Source organism: Bombina bombina, chromosome 5, assembly GCF_027579735.1.
Source record: "Bombina bombina isolate aBomBom1 chromosome 5, aBomBom1.pri, whole genome shotgun sequence".
In the NCBI taxonomy this organism is placed as follows: domain Eukaryota; kingdom Metazoa; phylum Chordata; class Amphibia; order Anura; family Bombinatoridae; genus Bombina; species Bombina bombina.
Window position 1 is genome coordinate 294,187,794 of NC_069503.1, and position 19,033 is coordinate 294,206,826.

The window sequence follows — 19,033 nt, forward strand, 5'->3', positions numbered from 1 at the left end:
TTTTTAACCGGTTAATTGCTGTTATTAGCTCCGGTTTGGGCATTAAGGGGTTAAATGGTCTGAAAATTTGTGTGCAATCTTTTCAAAGCATTAAGACACTGTGGTGAAAATTTCATTAAAATCTGATGTTTATTTGATGGTTTTTTGATGTTTCAGTAATAAAGTGTGCACTTTTATTATTTAAAGACACAGTAACGTTTTTGTCAAAAATAATTTTTATTGCATTGAAGATCTGTTTAAGTCTGTCAAACATGTCTGACCCTTCAGATAACCTATGTTCTGTATGTTCAAAGGCCAAGGTGGTTCCCCCATTAAATTTATGTGTGAAGTGTGCCATAGCGTCCAAACAGCTTAAGGACCGTACAATCACGCTTGAAGATATAGCCCAAGATGATTATTTAGCTGAAGGTAGTGAGGATAGCTCACTATCCTCTCCTTCTGTGTCAACACCAGCTATGCCCGCGCAAGCGATGCCCAGTACATCTAGCGCAGCAATTGCTATTACTATGCAACAGTTAGCAGCAGTAATGGATAATTCTCTCGCAGCATTTTTATCCAAACTGCCAGCTTTTCCTAGGAAGCGTGATTGCTCAGTTTTAAATACAGAAAATGAGCAAGCAGACGCAGAGGATAATTTATCTGTAGTGCCCTCACATCAATCTGACTTGGCGGTGAGGGAGGGCCTGTCTGAGGGAGAAATTTCTGACACAGGAAAAGTTTCTCAGCAGGCAGAGCCTGATACCATAGCATTTAAATTTAAGCTAGAACACCTCCGCGCCCTACTTAAGGAGGTCCTAGCTACTCTTGATGATTGTGACCCTTTGGTGGTCCCAGAAAAATTGTGTAAAATGGATAAATTCTTAGAGGACCCAGTACACACTGATGCGTTTCCGATACCTAAGAGGGTGGCGGATATAGTGAATAAGGAGTGGGAGAAGCCAGGTGTACCTTTTGTTCCCCCTCCTATATTTAAGAAAATGTTCCCCATTGTTGACCCCAGAAGGGACGTGTGGCAGACGGTCTCTAAGGTAGAGGGGGCAGTTTCAACGCTAGCTAAGCGCACGACTATACCAATAGAAGACAGTTCCGCTTTCAAAGATCCTATGGATAAAAAATTAGAAGGTTTACTTAAGAAAATTTTTGTTCAACAAGGTTTTCTTCTTCAACCAGTTTCTTGCATTATTCCTGTAACCACTGCAGCTGCTTTTTGGTTTGAGGAATTAGAAAACTCGCTCCAGAAGGAGACTTCTTATGATGAAGTCATGGATAGAATTCACGCCCTGAAGTTGGCTAATTCTTTCATTACAGATGCCGCTTTTCAGTTAGCTAAATTAGCGGCGAAATATTCTGGTTTCGCAATAGTGGCGCGTAGAGCGCTTTGGCTAAAATCGTGGTCGGCGGATGTGTCGTCCAAAACAAAATTGCTTAATATTCCTTTCAAGGGTAAGACCCTATTCGGGCCAGAGTTGAAAGAAATTATTTCAGATATCACTGGGGGAAAGGACCATGCCCTTCCACAGGATAGACCTTTCAAAGCTAAAAATAAGTCTAATTTTCGTTCCTTTCGCAATTTCAGGAACGGACCGGCTTCTACCTCTACAGCCACTAGGCAAGAGGGTAACGCAGCCCAGCCCAAACCAGCATGGAAACCATTGCAAGGCTGGAACAAGGGTAAACAGGCCAAAAAGCCTGCTGCTGCTACCAATACAGCATGAAGGGGTAGCCCCCGATCCGGGACCGGATCTAGTAGGGGGCAGACTTTCTCTCTTTGCTCAGGCCTGGGCAAGAGATGTTCCGGACCCCTGGGCACTAGAAATTGTCTCTCAGGGGTATCTTCTAGAATTCAAGGACCTTCCTCCAAGGGGAAGGTTCCACATGTCTTTAGACCAGATAAAGAGGCAGGCATTCTTACATTGCGTAGAAGACCTTTTAAAAATGGGAGTGATACACCCAGTTCCAACAGCAGAACAAGGACTGGGATTTTACTCAAACCTGTTTGTAGTTCCCAAAAAGGAAGGAACTTTCAGGCCAATTCTGGACTTAAAGATCCTAAACAAATTCCTCAGAGTTCCATCATTCAAAATGGAAACCATTCGGACAATTTTACCAATGATCCAGGAGGGTCAATATATCACTACCGTGGACTTAAAGGATGCGTACCTGCAAATTCCTATCTACAAAGATCACCTTCAGTTTCTGAGGTTTGCCTTTCTGGACAAGCATTACCAGTTTGTGGCTCTTCCATTCGGATTGGCCACTGCTCCCAGAATTTTCACAAAGGTGCTAGGGTCCCTTCTAGCGGTGCTAAGGCCAAGGGGCATTGCAGTAGCACCTTACCTAGACGACATTTTAATACAGGCGTCGTCCTTTCACAAAGCAAGGGCTCATACGGACATTGTTCTAGTCTTTCTAAGGTCTCACGGGTGGAAGGTGAACATAGAAAAAAGTTCTCTGTCCCCGTTCACAAGGGTTCCCTTCCTGGGAACAATAATAGACTCGGTAGAAATGAAAATCTTTCTGACAGAGGTCAGGAAATTAAAACTTTTGAACACTTGTCGAGTTCTTCAATCCATTCCTCAACCTTCCATAGCTCAGTGCATGGAGGTAATAGGACTAATGGTTGCGGCAATGGACGTGATTCCCTTTGCTCAAATTCATTTAAGACCATTGCAACTGTGCATGCTCAAACAATGGAATGGGGATTATGCAGATTTGTCTCCCCAGATTCAGATGGACCAGAAAACCAGAGACTCACTCCTCTGGTGGTTGTCTCAGGATCACCTGTCTCAGGGAATGAGTTTCCGAAGACCGGAGTGGATCATTGTCACGACCGACGCCAGCCTCTTAGGCTGGGGCGCGGTCTGGGAGTCCCTGAAGGCTCAGGGTCTATGGTCTCGGGAAGAATCTCTTCTCCCGATTAAACATTTTGGAATTGAGAGCGATATTCAATGCGCTCCAGGCATGGCCTCAACTAGCGGAGGCCAAATTCATCAGATTTCAGTCGGACAAGATGACGACTGTAGCGTACATCAATCATCAGGGGGGAACAAAGAGTTCCCTGGCGATGAGGGAGGTATCCAAGATCATCAAATGGGCAGAGGATCACTCCTGCCATCTATCAGCAATTCACATCCCAGGAGTGGACAACTGGGAAGCGGATTATCTGAGTCATCAGACTTTCCATCCGGGGGAGTGGGAACTCCACCCGGAGGTTTTTGCTCAGCTGACCCAGCTATGGGGCATTCCAGATCTGGATCTGATGGCGTCACGTCAGAACTCCAAAGTTCCACGTTACGGGTCCAGGTCCAGGGATCCCAAGGCGACATTGGTAGATGCCTTAGTAGCCCCTTGGTCGTTCAATCTAGCTTATGTCTTTCCACCGTTTCCCCTTCTCCCCCGGCTAGTAGCCAGGATCAAACAGGAGACGGCTTCGGTAATTCTGATAGCTCCTGCGTGGCCACGCAGGACTTGGTATGCAGACCTGGTGAATGTCATTCCACCATGGAAGCTGCCTTTGAGGCAGGACCTCCTAATTCAAGGTCCTTTCGAACATCCAAACCTAGTTTCTCTGCAACTGACTGCTTGGAGATTGAACGCTTGATTCTAGCTAAGCGTGGGTTTTCGGAATCAGTTATAGATACTCTGATCCAGGCTAGAAAGCCTGTCACCAGGAAAATTTACCATAAGATATGGCGGAAATATCTTTGCTGGTGCAAATCCAAGGGTTACTCATGGAGTAAGATTAGGATTCCAAGGATACTATCTTTTCTCCAAGAAGGATTGGACAAAGGTCTGTCAGCTAGTTCCTTAAAAGGACAGATATCTGCTCTGTCTGTTTTGTTACACAAGCGTCTGGTAGCCATGTCAGATATTCAGGCGTTTGTACAGGCTTTAGTCAGAATCAAGCCTGTCTACAGACCTGTGGCTCCTCCATGGAGTCTAAATTTAGTTCTTTCAGTTCTTCAAGGGGTTCCGTTTGAACCTCTACATTCCATAGATAGTTACTATCTTGGAAAGTTTTGTTTTTATTAGCTATTTCTTCTGCTAGAAGAGTTTCTGAATTGTCTGCTTTGCAGTGTAATTCACCCTATCTGGTGTTTCATACAGATAAGGTCGTTTTACGCACCAAACCTGGTTTTCTTCCAAAAGTGGTTTCCAATAAGAATATCAACCAGGAAATAGTTGTTCCTTCTCTGTGTCCTAATCCAGTTTCAAACAAGGAACGTCTGTTACACAATCTTGATGTGGTTCGTGCGTTAAAGTTTTATCTAAAAGCAACTTAAGACTTCAGACAAACATCGTCCTTGTTTGTCGTCTATTCTGGCAAGAGGAGAGGTCAAAAGGCGACTGCGACCTCTCTGTCTTTCTGGCTGAAAAGCATTATCCGGTTGGCTTATGAGACCGCTGGAAGGCAGCCTCCTGAACGAATTACAGCTCACTCTACTAGAGCTGTGGCTTCCACATGGGCTTTCAAGAATGAGGCTTCTGTTGAACAGATTTGTAAGGCAGCGACTTGGTCTTCACTGCATACGTTTGCCAAATTTTACAAATTCGATACTTTTGCTTCTTCAGAGGCTATTTTTGGGAGAAAGGTTTTGCAAGCAGTAGTGCCTTCCGTTTAGGTTACCTGACTTGTTCCCTCCCTTCATCTGTGTCCTAAAGCTTTGGTATTGGTTCCCACAAGTAAGGATGAAGCCGTGGACCGGATACACCAATGTAGGAGGAAACAGAATTTATGTTTACCTGATAAATTTCTTTGTCCTACGGTGTTTCCGGTCCACGGCCCGCCCTGGCATTTTGGTCAGGTTTAAATTTTTTTTTTTTTGTAAACTGCAGTCACCACTGCACCCTATGGTTCTCCTTTTTCTCCTAACCGTCGGTCGAATGACTGGGGGGGGGCGGAGCATGAGGGGAGCTATATGGACAGCTCTGCTGTGTGCTTTCTTTGCCACTTCTTGTAGGGATTGAGAATATCTCACAAGTAAGGATGAAGCCGTGGACCGGATACACCGTAGGAGAAAGAAATTTATCAGGTAAACATAAATTCTGTTTTTCTGAGGTTTCCCTTTTTCTGTTTACTCGCATGGAAATAGGTTACCTTCCAGCATGCTTACATTTTAACTGTTTTGCCTACCGCTCACTCCCTTAGTCTGACCCTGCCTATCTACAGATCTACCATGCGTTTTTTCTAGTTTAGTTGGCATATTTATGGGTATATGTTTTTTTTCTGCCTTCCTTATCTATGTTCCACTAAACTACAGAATATCCTTAATGTGTCTCTTCCTTATTTGCAAGTTGTCCTTGTTTTCAAAGCAGCAAAGCAGTGCAACACAAGCATAGGGTCATTGTATAAATATCAATTTCTTAAGAATTTAAGGAGTGGAGCTTCCAAGAAATAACATTCTGTGCACTTCTGGCAGACTCCAGCAGCTCCCATGAGTTCTTCTCACTCATGCATTGCTTTTCTGGTTCAGTGCATTTAGACTTTGTTAGTCATTTTAATATGTATGGAGAGACTGGATTCTAATGCAATACTCTAGCAGGTAAGCTTTTGGATTTAGATATGTGCATCTATAATTTTTTTATAAGGGAAGGAAAGAGTTGGATTTCCTTCAAATGGTGTCTAGCAGGGAGTCTAAAAGAGATTCCTAAAACCATCAAGACTTTCTTCTCAGAACCCAGAGGAGGTTATCTCTTCTATTCAGGAAAACTTTTTTGCCAGAAGCAGGGATCCTTTTATTTTGGAGTTAGTGATTCTGACTGGTAGTCATATTTTGGAAGCCTTTTATGCAATCACATGATCTGATCAATGTTCTATTCTTCTTTCTGGTGTCTGAGAGAGTACTATATATTTAAATGTGTATATTTTTAGGACCATTTTAAATTTTTATCTATAAAAAAAAATATTTCAGAGCTGGATATTTTACTATGTGCTCCTCCATGATTTAAATCAGAATACGGTTGTTTTAGGCTTTCTCATTATTTTCTTTGAAAATTTAATTCTTGAAAAATCCAAATATTTAGTCTCTGTTTCACAGATTTTATGTTTTAAAAGGTTGAGTTTTGAACCCATTGAACCCATTTACGAAATGAGAACTGAAAGTTCTTGTTTTGTATAAGAAAAATGGCGAAAAGCTTTGTGGAATTACTGAACAAGCTAATTACATAACCTTTCCTTTTTTGCAAGCATACAATATTTTTTAAGACCTTGGCAAATGTACTTCTGTTAACTGTTTCTTTCCTATGGGTAGTGTGGTTACTGCTCACTAGTCCTAAATATGATTCTTTAAGAGCATAAGAGAAACATGATACTTATTAAAAAGTCAAACTTTTCACACTTAAATGCCCAGTCTGTTAAAAACAAGAAACAGCAGGCACATTAAACCCATATTCCAGTGGAAAGTATAGGCTTAATTGAGTCTAAGCATAGCCTTATGCATACCCCATGTATTCTTTAAATAACTTTCCTATGATCATATTCTTCTTTAAATGGCAGTACCTGTTGTATCAGATTACATTTTTTTCTTATTTAAATATAAATTCTGTGTGTCTTGCACATACACATGGTATTTTACGTCTGTGTTTAGATTAAACAAAATACAATACGCATGCATCAAGCACACCAATCTTAGCTGCATTGCATTAAATCAAATTGGCATATAATAATTTAAATCCACTATTATAATATCAGGTTAATATAATGTAATAAAGTTATTGTTTAATTTTATTTAAAACAATATTATGCAACATTAATTATCTCTGAGGCAGGTTTATTGATCGGTAAGTGTAACTTTACAATTAAATGCCATGTGTCAGAAATATATAGTTTATACATGCTTCTTTAATAATGTAAATTTTCTGTGTAAATGCTATTTATTTCTTTTATCAATCATTTAATTGTGTTCTCAGTACGAATCTGATGAGCTTGAGAAAAGTGCCTATCAGGAATATGACAGTGACAGTGATGTTCCTGAAGAACTTAAGAGGGATTATGTGGATGAACAGACAGGAGACGTACCTACCAAAAGGTAAATGCAACCTCTTGTTTGAATATCATTAATTTCCTGTGTTTAAGGTGGTACAAATACAGCTAATGCAGATGTACTAAAGCTGTAATACAGCTGCATTTCCATTACTTTTCTATACAAGTTTTTCTTATTCAAACTTATGGACCTGTATAATGTTATACTTCCTCTTTCCACTCAAGTAATGGCATGTCTCCAGTGGATGACTGCAGTTAACTTGTAATGCATTGCAATAGCACAGGGTATGGTATGAAAGAAGGCAAAAGACTCAATTCCAGGCCACTAGGAAGAGGCAAAGATTCCCAAAACTCCAAGAGCGCTTAATTATTTCTACCATTCTGGTATGCTAGTTTCATCTTTGCCTCCCAGGAAAAAAGTTAAGAATTTAGGTGCTGCAGATTCTTCTTTTAGTGGGGTCTTCAGACTAATTTGAGGTCCATTTTCCACCTCAGAGAGCTGCTACTCAGAGATAGAGGGAGATTGGAGTATTGGGTAGTGACATAATTACTTCCAATGAGAAGTTAGTCACAAGCCTGCCACAGGTGTCAAAGGGACTGGTCCTTTAGCCTCCTCCAGTTAATCGTTGAAATACTCCACACTTAAAGTGAAGGTAAACTTTGGTGAATGTTTTTAAAAAATACTATTAAAAACAGGGGCACTTTCATTCATAAAAGTTTACAAAGCAGCCGTTTTGTTAAAAAAAAAAACTACCTTTTTTTCTTTTCACAGCTAGAGCAGCTTCCCCCACCTAGAGATCCTCTATTCACACGTCAGCAATGACTAATCCGGCTTCCTCCAATCACAAAACCAAAAAAGAGTATACAATAGGATAGTTACTTCCCTTTAGTTAGAACCGCTGCCTTCCAAACAGTCTCTCTCAAAGCTGTACAAACGATGTATATTTTCAGATAGAGGCGCTGGTTCGAAGGGATCTCCAAAAGATTTTTCTCTATGTTTCACAATTTTCCCAGAAGAATTCTGTCTGTATCTGTGTTCAAAGAATATCACATTGGCATGGTATGTCTGAGCACCTTAATACATAAGTGCAGTATACTCACAGAGTAATATCAGACAAGCGGCTCCACAGGTGATTTCGCAATATTCCCAAAAAGGGGTTCTGTCTGTATCTTTGTTCAAAGAAACTAAATACTGAGCGCAAACACATAGAGCTTCTAAAATAACTGACATGGAGCACGGTAACTGAAAGAGAGGAGTGTGCACACACATAGCGCCATTACAATAACAGGAAATGCCAACAGTAAAATAAATCAACAATAAAATATATATGGATTAATAAAAAAATACATTTTCAAAAAATTTAGTGTTTTCCCAAATAAAGTGGTCCTCATTGCCCTCTAAAGCCTCCATAAAAACACATAGACAATATTACATGATAAAACCTAGTGTAAATATGGTAATGTCTGTAACAAATAATGTCCCATGGCTATGATGTAACATGATTTTCTGTAAGCTATACAAAGTTTTTAAATAGCTCTTGAAAAAGACGGTATAGCCGTTGAAACGCTTTTGTGTTGAGCAAAATAAACATTTTATTTAAAAAAACAGCCTTTTTCCTTTCCTCATCGTTGTTTTTTTTGTGAAATCACCTGCTGTTTTTTTGTGATACCACCTGTGGAGCTGTTTGCATGATATCATTCTGTGAGTATACTGCACTTATATATTAAGGTGCACAGACATACTATGTCAATGGGATATTGTTTGAACACAGATACAGACAGAACCCTTTTTTGGAAGATTGCGAAATCACCTGTGGAGCCGCTTGTCTGATATTACTCTGTGAGTATACTGCACTTATGTATTAAGGTGCCAACGTGATATTCTTTGAACACAGATACAGACAGAATTCTTCTGTGAAAATTGTGAAACATAGAGAAAAATCTTTTGGAGATCCCTTAGAACCAGCGCCTCTATCTGTCAATATATTCCTCCAATCACAGCAAGGCCTCAGGCAATGACTACCCTGGGGGGAAAGCTGTGATTGGAGGAAGCAGGATTAGTCATTGCTGACGTGTGAATAGAGGATCTCTAGGTGGGGGAAGCTGCTCTAGCTGTGAAAAGAAAAAAAGGTAGTTTTTTTTTAACAAAACGGCTGCTTTGTAAACTTTGAAGAATGAAAGTGCCCCTGATTTTAATAGTATTTTTAAAAAACGGGCTTTCATTCACCAAAGTTTACCTTCACTTTAAGTCCTCTGTTGTAATATGCCCAACACTAGATGGGCTCTCTACTAGAAGCATTAATTTCTGCTGCTGGTAAGCACAGTGGGGTGGGTGCATGTAGGGTAAGTTGGGACACATTTGCACTGACATAGCCCATTTGGTATGTTACATCATAGCCATAGGACATTATTTGTTACAGACATTACCATATTTACACTAGGTTTTATTATGTAATATTGTCTATGTGTTTTTATAGAGGCTTTAGAGGGCAATGAGGACCACTTTATTTGGGAAAACACTACATTTTTTGCAAATGTATTTTTTTATTAATCCATATATATTTTGTTGATTTTTTTTACTGTTGGCATTTCCTGTTATTGTAATGGCACTATGTGTGTGCACACTCCTCTCTTTCAGTTACCGTGCTCCCTGTCAGTTATTTTAGAAGCTCTATGTGTTTGCGCTCAGTATTTAGTTAATGAGCTGCCTTTAGTTAAATAGCACTCGGCTGCTCCTACTACGCAGCTATTTTTTCTAACCCAGATAACTGTGCTCATATTATGCATATTTCTAACGGCAATGTTTCTGTCTGGCAGCAAGGTAGTTAATCCTGCCTATTCTGTTCAGATAGCGCTTGTGGTGTTGGCCTACATTTGCAAAACTGCTGCTTTATTCTCCCTTATTTAGTGTGTATACTCCTTGAAGGATTCTTTATTACCTGTTCTTTATATGCTTTCCCCTTATTCTCGGACTTTACTGTCCTAAGTCTCTGATAAGTATTCTATGTTTGTCTCCAATAATATATATTTGAAGAATTTGTCTTAGTGGTATTATTTTGTCTGTTGTTTTACTCAATAATGTAATATGTATGTGTATATGTGTGTGTATGTGTGTGTGTGTATATGTATATATATTTTTTTAGGCCGGGGCATAGGCCACACACGAGGAGGGGGGGCACTGCCTGCCTCCACCCACTTCGGAGCTAGTTAGTACTATATTTAACATCAGCTCACGAGTACTCACCAAGGCAGAAGAAAGTCAACTAAACAAAGGTTTATCCTTTGTACCGACCACTAAGCTTAATGAATTTGATGATTTCATTGATGTACAGAAATTTGGTATAAACTTACGACTGAGAGAATTCTTTAGATCGGATTCAGAGTCATCCGGGGACTTCAAAGTGAAGGGATCCTTTGATCCGGTATCACACAACCCCACCATTAACACAGTTACTAACTTCCTGATGCATCAAGTTAAAAATATACAGAGGAAGAGATATGTTGATAATCTGACTAAAGAAAAGCGAGCTGCACTAATAACATTAAAGAAGGATACTTACATTGTGATCCGTCCAGCTGACAAGGGCGGAGCGGTGGTCCTTATGGATGACAAAGATTACAAAACAGAGATCATGAGACAGCTGTCTGACACAAAGACGTATTTACCATTACAAGGGGACCCTACCGCCCGATTAAAGAAGAAAATTGATTCATTATTACTTGAATGGAAAGAGAACGAATTAATCTCACAACATGACTTCAATTTTCTAAAACAAGAGTATCCCCTGGTACCACTTCTCTGTAAACTACCTAAGATCCATAAAAATGAAAAGCTACCCCCTGGGAGACCCATTGTCTCCGCAAGGGGCTCGTTGTTATAGCCCCTTGCGCAATTTGTGGATTTTTATCTACAGCCACTGGTAAAAGCCATGAAGTCATATATACAAGACTCTAATGATTTTATTTCACGCATCACGAAACTCGAGAACATTGATCCATCTGATTTACTAGTAACTTTAGATGTATCAAGCTTGTACACGGTTATACTGCAATCAGCTGGGATTGCAGCGGTAGCCAACACCCTATGACAAGCAGTATACATTGGACCATCAGAGGAGGTGTTGATTTCATTACTCACCTTATGCCTAACAGAAAACGTTTTTTCTTTCATGTAATTAGCAAGAGTCCATGAGCTAGTGACGTATGGGATATACATTCCTACCAGGAGGGGCAAAGTTTCCCAAACCTCAAAATGCCTACAAATTCACCCCTCACCACACCCACAAATCAGTTTTACAAACTTTGCCTCCTATGGAGGTGGTGAAGTAAGTTTGTGCTAGATTCTACGTTGATATGCGCTCCGCAGCAGGTTGGAGCCCGGTTTTCCTCTCAGCGTGCAGTGAATGTCAGAGGGATGTGAGGAGAGTATTGCCTGTTTGAATTCAATGATCTCCTTCTACGGGGTCTATTTCATAGGTTCTCTGTTATCGGTCGTAGAGATTCATCTCTTACCTCCCTTTTCAGATCGACGATATACTCTTATATATATATACCATTTCCTCTGCTGATTTTCGTTTCAGTACTGGTTTGGCTTTCTACAAACATGTAGATGAGTGTCCTGGGGTAAGTAAGTCTTATTTTCTGTGACACTCTAAGCTATGGTTGGGCACTTTTTTAATAAAGTTCTAAATATATGTATTCAAACATTTATTTGCCTTGACTCAGGATGTTCAACATTCCTTATTTTCAGACAGTCAGTTTCATATTTGGGATAATGCATTTGAATCAATCATTTTTCTTACCTTAAAAATTTGACTTTTTTTCCCTGTGGGCTGTTAGGCTCGCGGGGGCTGAAAATGCTTCATTTTATTGCGTTATTTTTGGCGTGGACTTTTTTGGCGCAAAAAATCTTTTCTGTTTCCGGCGTCATACGTGTCGCCGGAAGTTGCGTCATTTTTGACGTTCTTTTGCGGCAAAAATGTCGGCGTTCCGGACGTGGCATCATTTTTGGCGCCAAAAGCATTTAGGCGCCAAATAATGTTGGCGTCTTATTTGGCGCTAAAAAAATATGGGGGTCACTTTTGTCTCCACATTATTTAAGTCTCATTTTTCTTTGCTTCTGGTTGCTAGAAGCTTGTTCCTTGGCATTTTTTTCCCATTCCTGAAACTGTCATTTAAGGAATTTGATCAATTTTGCTTTATATGTTGTTTTTTCTCTTACATATTGCAAGATGTCTCACGTTGCATCTGAGTCAGAAGATACTTCAGGAAAATCGCTGTCTGGTGCTGGAACTACCAAAGCTAAGTGTATCTGCTGTAAACTTTTGGTAGCTGTTCCTCCAGCTGTTGTTTGTATTAATTGTCATGACAAACTTGTTAATGCAGATAATATTTCCTTTAGTAATGTACCATTACCTGTTGCAGTTCCATCAACATCTAATGTTCAGAGTGTTCCTGATAACATAAGAGATTTTGTTTCTGAATCCATCAAGAAGCCTATGTCTGTTATTCCTCCTTCTAGTAAACATAAAAAATCTTTTAAAACTTCTCGTTATACTGATCAATTTTTAAATGAACATCATCATTCTGATTCTAATGACTCTTCTGGTTCAGAGGATTCTGTCTCAGAGGTTGATGCTGATAAATCTTCATATTTATTTAAAATGGAATTTATTCGTTCTTTACTTAAAGAAGTACTAATTGCTTTAGAAATTGAGGATTCTGGTCCTCTTGATACTAAATCTAAACGTTTAGATAAGGTCTTTAAATCTCCTGTGGTTATTCCAGAAGTTTTTCCTGTTCCTGGTGCTATTTCTGAAGTAATTTCCAGAGAATGGAATAATTTGGGTAATTCATTTACTCCTTCTAAACGTTTTAAGCAATTATATCCTGTGTCGTCTGACAGATTAGAATTTTGGGACAAAATCCCTAAAGTTGATGGTGCTATTTCTACCCTTGCTAAACGTACTACTATTCCTCCGTCAGATGGTACTTCGTTTAAGGATCCTTTAGATAGGAAAATCGAATCCTTTCTAAGAAAAGCTTATCTGTGTTCAGGTAATCTTCTTAGACCTGCTATATCATTGGCTGATGTTGCTGCAGCTTCAACTTTTTGGTTGGAAACTTTAGCGCAACAAGTAACAGATCATGATTCTCATAATATTATTATTCTTCTTCAACATGCTAATAATTTTATCTGTGATGCCATTTTTTATATTATCAGAGTTGATGTCAGGTTTATGTCTCTAGCTATTTTAGCTAGAAGAGCTTTATGGCTTAAAACTTGGAATGCTGATATGTCTTCTAAATCGACTCTACTTTCCCTTTATTTCCAGGGTAACAAATTATTTGATTCTCAGTTGGATTCTATTATCTCAACTGTTACTGGTGGGAAAGGAACTTTTTTACCACAGGATAAAAAATCTAAGGGTAAAAACAGGGCTAATAATCGTTTTCGTTCCTTTCGTTTCAACAAAGAACAAAAGCCTGATCCTTCATCCTCAGGAGCAGTTTCAGTTTGGAAACCATCTCCAGTCTGGAATAAATCCAAGCCTTCTAGAAAAGCAAAGCCAGCTTCTAAGTCCACATGAAGGTGCGGCCCTCATTCCAGCTCAGCTGGTAGGGGGCAGGTTACGTTTTTTCAAAGAAATTTGGATCAATTCTGTTCACAATCTTTGGATTCAGAACATTGTTTCAGAAGGATACAGAATTGGTTTCAAGATAAGACCTCCTGCAAAGAGATTTTTTCTTTCCCGTGTCCCAGTAAATCCAGTGAAAGCTCAAGCATTTCTGAAATGTGTTTCAGATCTAGAGTTGGCTGGAGTAATTATGCCAGTTCCAGTTCTGGAACAGGGGCTGGGGTTTTATTCGAATCTCTTCATTGTACCAAAGAAGGAGAATTCCTTCAGACCAGTTCTGGATCTAAAAATATTGAATCGTTATGTAAGGATACCAACGTTCAAAATGGTAACTGTAAGGACTATCTTGCCTTTTGTTCAGCAAGGGCATTATATGTCCACAATAGATTTACAGGATGCATATCTGCATATTCCGATTCATCCAGATCATTATCAGTTCCTGAGATTCTCTTTTCTGGACAAGCATTACCAGTTTGTGGCTCTGCCGTTTGGCCTAGCTACAGCTCCAAGAATTTTTACAAAGGTTCTCGGTGCCCTTCTGTCTGTAATCAGAGAACAGGGTATTGTGGTATTTCCTTATTTGGACGATATCTTGGTACTTGCTCAGTCTTCACATTTAGCAGAATCTCATACGAATCGACTTGTGTTGTTTCTTCAAGATCATGGTTGGAGGATCAATTCACTAAAAAGTTCATTGATTCCTCAGACAAGGGTAACCATTCTGGGTTTCCAGATAGATTCAGTGTCCATGACTCTGTCTTTGACAGACAAGAGACGTCTAAAATTGATTTCAGCTTGTCGAAACCTTCAGTCACAATCATTCCCTTCGGTAGCCTTATGCATGGAAATTCTAGGTCTTATGACTGCTGCATCGGACGCGATCCCCTTTGCTCGTTTTCACATGCGACCTCTTCAGCTCTGTATGCTGAATCAGTGGTGCAGGGATTACACAAAGATATCTCAATTAATATCTTTAAAACCGATTGTACGACACTCTCTAACGTGGTGGACAGATCACCATCGTTTAATTCAGGGGGCTTCTTTTGTTCTTCCGACCTGGACTGTAATTTCAACAGATGCAAGTCTTACAGGTTGGGGAGCTGTGTGGGGATCTCTGACGGCACAAGAAGTTTGGGAATCTCAGGAGGTGAGATTACCGATCAATATTTTGGAACTCCGTGCAATTTTCAGAGCTCTTCAGTCTTGGCCTATTCTGAAGAGAGAATCGTTCATTTGTTTTCAGACAGACAATGTCACAACTGTGGCATACATCAATCATCAAGGAGGGACTCACAGTCCTCTGGCTATGAAAGAAGTATCTCGAATTCTGGTTTGGGCGGAATCCAGCTCCTGTCTAATCTCTGCGGTTCATATCCCAGGTATAGACAATTGGGAAGCGGATTATCTCAGTCGCCAAACGTTGCATCCGGGCGAATGGTCTCTTCACCCAGAGGTATTGGTATGCGGATCTTGTCCGGATGGCCTCTTGCCATCCGTGGACTCTTCCGTTAAGACCAGACCTTCTGTCGCAAGGTCCTTTTTTCCATCAGGATCTCAAATCCTTAAATTTAAAGGTATGGAGATTGAACGCTTGATTCTTGGTCAAAGAGGTTTCTCTGACTCTGTGATTAATACTATGTTACAGGCTCGTAAATCTGTATCTAGAGAGATATATTATAGAGTCTGGAAGACTTATATTTCTTGGTGTCTTTCTCATCATTTTTCTTGGCATTCTTTTAGAATTCCGAGAATTTTGCAATTTCTTCAGGATGGTTTAGATAAAGGTTTGTCCGCAAGTTCTTTGAAAGGACAAATCTCTGCTCTTTCTGTTCTTTTTCACAGAAAGATTGCTAATCTTCCTGATATTCATTGTTTTGTACAAGCTTTGGTTCGTATAAAACCTGTCATTAAGTCAATTTCTCCTCCTTGGAGTTTGAATTTGGTTCTGGGGGCTCTTCAAGCTCCTCCTTTTGAACCCATGCATTCATTGGACATTAAATTACTTTCTTGGAAAGTTTTGTTCCTTTTGGCGATCTCTTCTGCCAGAAGAGTCTCTGAATTATCTGCTCTTTCTTGTGAGTCTCCTTTTCTGATTTTTCATCAGGATAAGGCGGTGTTGCGAACTTCTTTTGAATTTTTACCTAAGGTTGTGAATTCCAACAACATTAGTAGAGAAATTGTGGTTCCTTCATTATGTCCTAATCCTAAGAATTCTAAGGAGAAATCGTTGCATTCTTTGGATGTTGTTAGAGCTTTGAAATATTATGTTGAAGCTACTAAGTCTTTCCGAAAGACTTCTAGTCTATTTGTTATCTTTTCCGGTTCTAGAAAAGGCCAGAAAGCTTCTGCCATTTCTTTGGCATCTTGGTTGAAATCTTTAATTCATCATGCCTATGTCGAGTCGGGTAAAACTCCGCCTCAGAGGATTACAGCTCATTCTACTAGGTCAGTTTCTACTTCCTGGGCGTTTAAGAATGAAGCTTCGGTTGATCAGATTTGCAAAGCAGCAACTTGGTCCTCTTTGCATACTTTTACTAAATTCTACCATTTTGATGTATTTTCTTCTTCTGAAGCAGTTTTTGGTAGAAAAGTTCTTCAGGCAGCGGTTTCAGTTTGAATCTTCTGTTTATGTTTTTCATTAAACTTTATTTTGGGTGTGGATTATTTTCAGCAGGAATTGGCTGTCTTTATTTTATCCCTCCCTCTCTAGTGACTCTTGCGTGGAAAGATCCACATCTTGGGTAGTCATTATCCCATACGTCACTAGCTCATGGACTCTTGCTAATTACATGAAAGAAAACATAATTTATGTAAGAACTTACCTGATAAATTCATTTCTTTCATATTAGCAAGAGTCCATGAGGCCCACCCTTTTTTGTGGTGGTTATGATTTTTTTGTATAAAGCACAATTATTCCAATTCCTTATTTTATATGCTTTCGCACTTTTTTCTTATCACCCCACTTCTTGGCTATTCGTTAAACTGATTTGTGGGTGTGGTGAGGGGTGTATTTGTAGGCATTTTGAGGTTTGGGAAACTTTGCCCCTCCTGGTAGGAATGTATATCCCATACGTCACTAGCTCATGGACTCTTGCTAATATGAAAGAAATGAATTTATCAGGTAAGTTCTTACATAAATTATGTTTTCTTTTTGCAAAAGGTTTTATCTGCAGATCTCAGGGACAGTGATGGGGTCGAATGTGGCCCCATCTCTGGCCAATCTGTTTATGGCGGAGTACGAAACCAAGAAGATTAACATCTATGGAACTGCACAAGTCAAGTATTTTTGCCGGTATATAGATGACTTGTTTCTGATTTGGGGTGATAGTGAAGAAAATCTACTGAAGTGGATCAAAGGTCTAAATTCACTGGATAGCACTATTCGGTTTACTCATACAGCCAATACCAACACTGTCAATTATTTGGATGTGAGGGTGTTTAAGACAAGGAAGGCTTGGGGACAACCCTATTCCGAAAAGCCACGGACCGAAATTCATTGCTACACGCTCCGAGCTGCCACCAACTATCCCTTATCCATAATATCCCCAAGGCACAGTACCAGAGGGTCATTAGGAATAACACCAATAGTGACATATGTCAACAGCAACTGGATTAAATGACAGGGAGATTCCTGGATAGGGGCTATAAAAAGAAGCAACTATTGGAGATGAAATAAAAAGCCACTCAACCTACGGTACCAGATGACGAGACATCCTCATCTAAAGGCAAAAAACTAACTTTTGTAACCATGTTTACACCCGAGTGTTATCCAATAATTAAAGCAGTCAAGTAGGAATGGAAACTAATAGAGGCTGATACTGCACTACCGTTTAACGGATGGACTGTTCCTAGAATTGGCTACAGACGGGGTCGAAGTTTGAAAGACTCCCTTATGAGAGCTGATGTTAACCCAGAATCAGCTCAACAGACCTGGATGAACACTAAAAAGAAGGGATGTTTTCGCTGCCCCAGCTGTGTAACCTGTAATAGCATGTTAACCAGTACATATTTCCATCATCCTGAGAAGAAGACAAAATATGAGATCAGATTCTTTCTTACAAGTATGTAATTTACCTGCTCAATTGTCCATGTGGGAGGTTTTACATCGGAAAAACACTGGATGACGTCAGAACAAGAATGGCCAACCATCGGTCAAGTATAAGAGCAGCTATTACCAAAGGGAAGTCAGACCAACCTGTTGCCCGCCACTTTTTGGAGGCAGGACACTCGGTGAATGAACTCAGATTTAGGATAATTGATCATGTACCAATCTTAAGAAGAGGTGGCAACAGGGTGAAGATCCTACTACAGAAGGAAACAAGATGGATCTATGAGCTGGATACCCTGAGCCCAAGGGGTTTGAACGTGCATAATGGCTGGCAATGTTATTTATAACATCTACCCTGTTACAACCCTATGAAAGCAAGATGAGGATACACTATCCATTCTTGGTTGTAGAGCCCACGGGGGGTGTCCCCCTTGGGTCTCAGGGCCTAAGACATCATTATTCACATCAGGATATACTTTTGTATCTCCCTGAATAGTTTTTTGAGAGTCCATAGTCCAGAGGGTACAGCCAGCGAGCAACTTTCAGGGGCCATTAGTTGAATTTATATTTGCTCTAATTCTTTTGATGTATCTATGTCTTGATGTTATTTCTCTTTTTTTATGATGTCTCTGTCTATGTATATATTGGCCTGTCCATGATGTGTTGTTTTTAACTTAATTCACACACATGTGTCATATGTAACATATGTCATTATATGTTATTTTATTTTTTAGCCTTTCTTTTGGAGTCCTGGTTCTTGACACAGTAAGGGATCAGTGGTCTAGTCTGTTAAGATATAATTAAATAAAATACACAATATGCAATAACATAAAAAATAAAATACACAATATGCAATAACATAAAAAATAAAATATAATCCAAAAAAGTGTTGTGTATATATTAATTATATTGTATATTGCGTATTTTATTGTTTATTTTTTTATATTTTACATTTTATATTTTATTTTATATTTTATTTTTTATGTTATTGCATATTGTGTATTTTATTTTTTATGTTATTGCATATTGTGTATTTTATTTAATTATATCTTAACCTCACTGGATTAAGTAGCTAGCATTTTTATATCCATTTGCACTCACTCACTATTTGATTGTATCTATACAATTATTTTGCTATCCCCCTTTTTTTGCACTGCAGTGCATTTTTCTACTTTTTGGAACACTATTTTTGTAACACTATTGTTTGTATTATTGTTTATTAGTTTTTTGCTTGATGCACTTGCTACAGTTGTACTTAGGCTAATTCTGTTTTATCAGTATACACTCTTATTCTGGTGTACCACTCACACTGATCACCTGTTATTACCTCTGTTTTTATTGTAATTATCAGCTTTGGCCCTTTGA

General features: G+C 39.4%; 1 protein-coding gene across 1 annotated transcript in view; it reads left to right on the forward strand.

Annotated features, from left to right (window-relative positions):
- VPS50 (VPS50 subunit of EARP/GARPII complex) overlaps positions 1-19,033 on the forward strand; it is a 994,344-nt gene that overhangs the window by 711,844 nt on the left and 263,467 nt on the right. Inside the window, exon 19 of the mRNA XM_053714049.1 lies at positions 6,910-7,028. Coding sequence (XP_053570024.1) covers positions 6,910-7,028 — 119 coding nt within the window. The remainder of the gene's footprint in view (positions 1-6,909; positions 7,029-19,033) is intronic.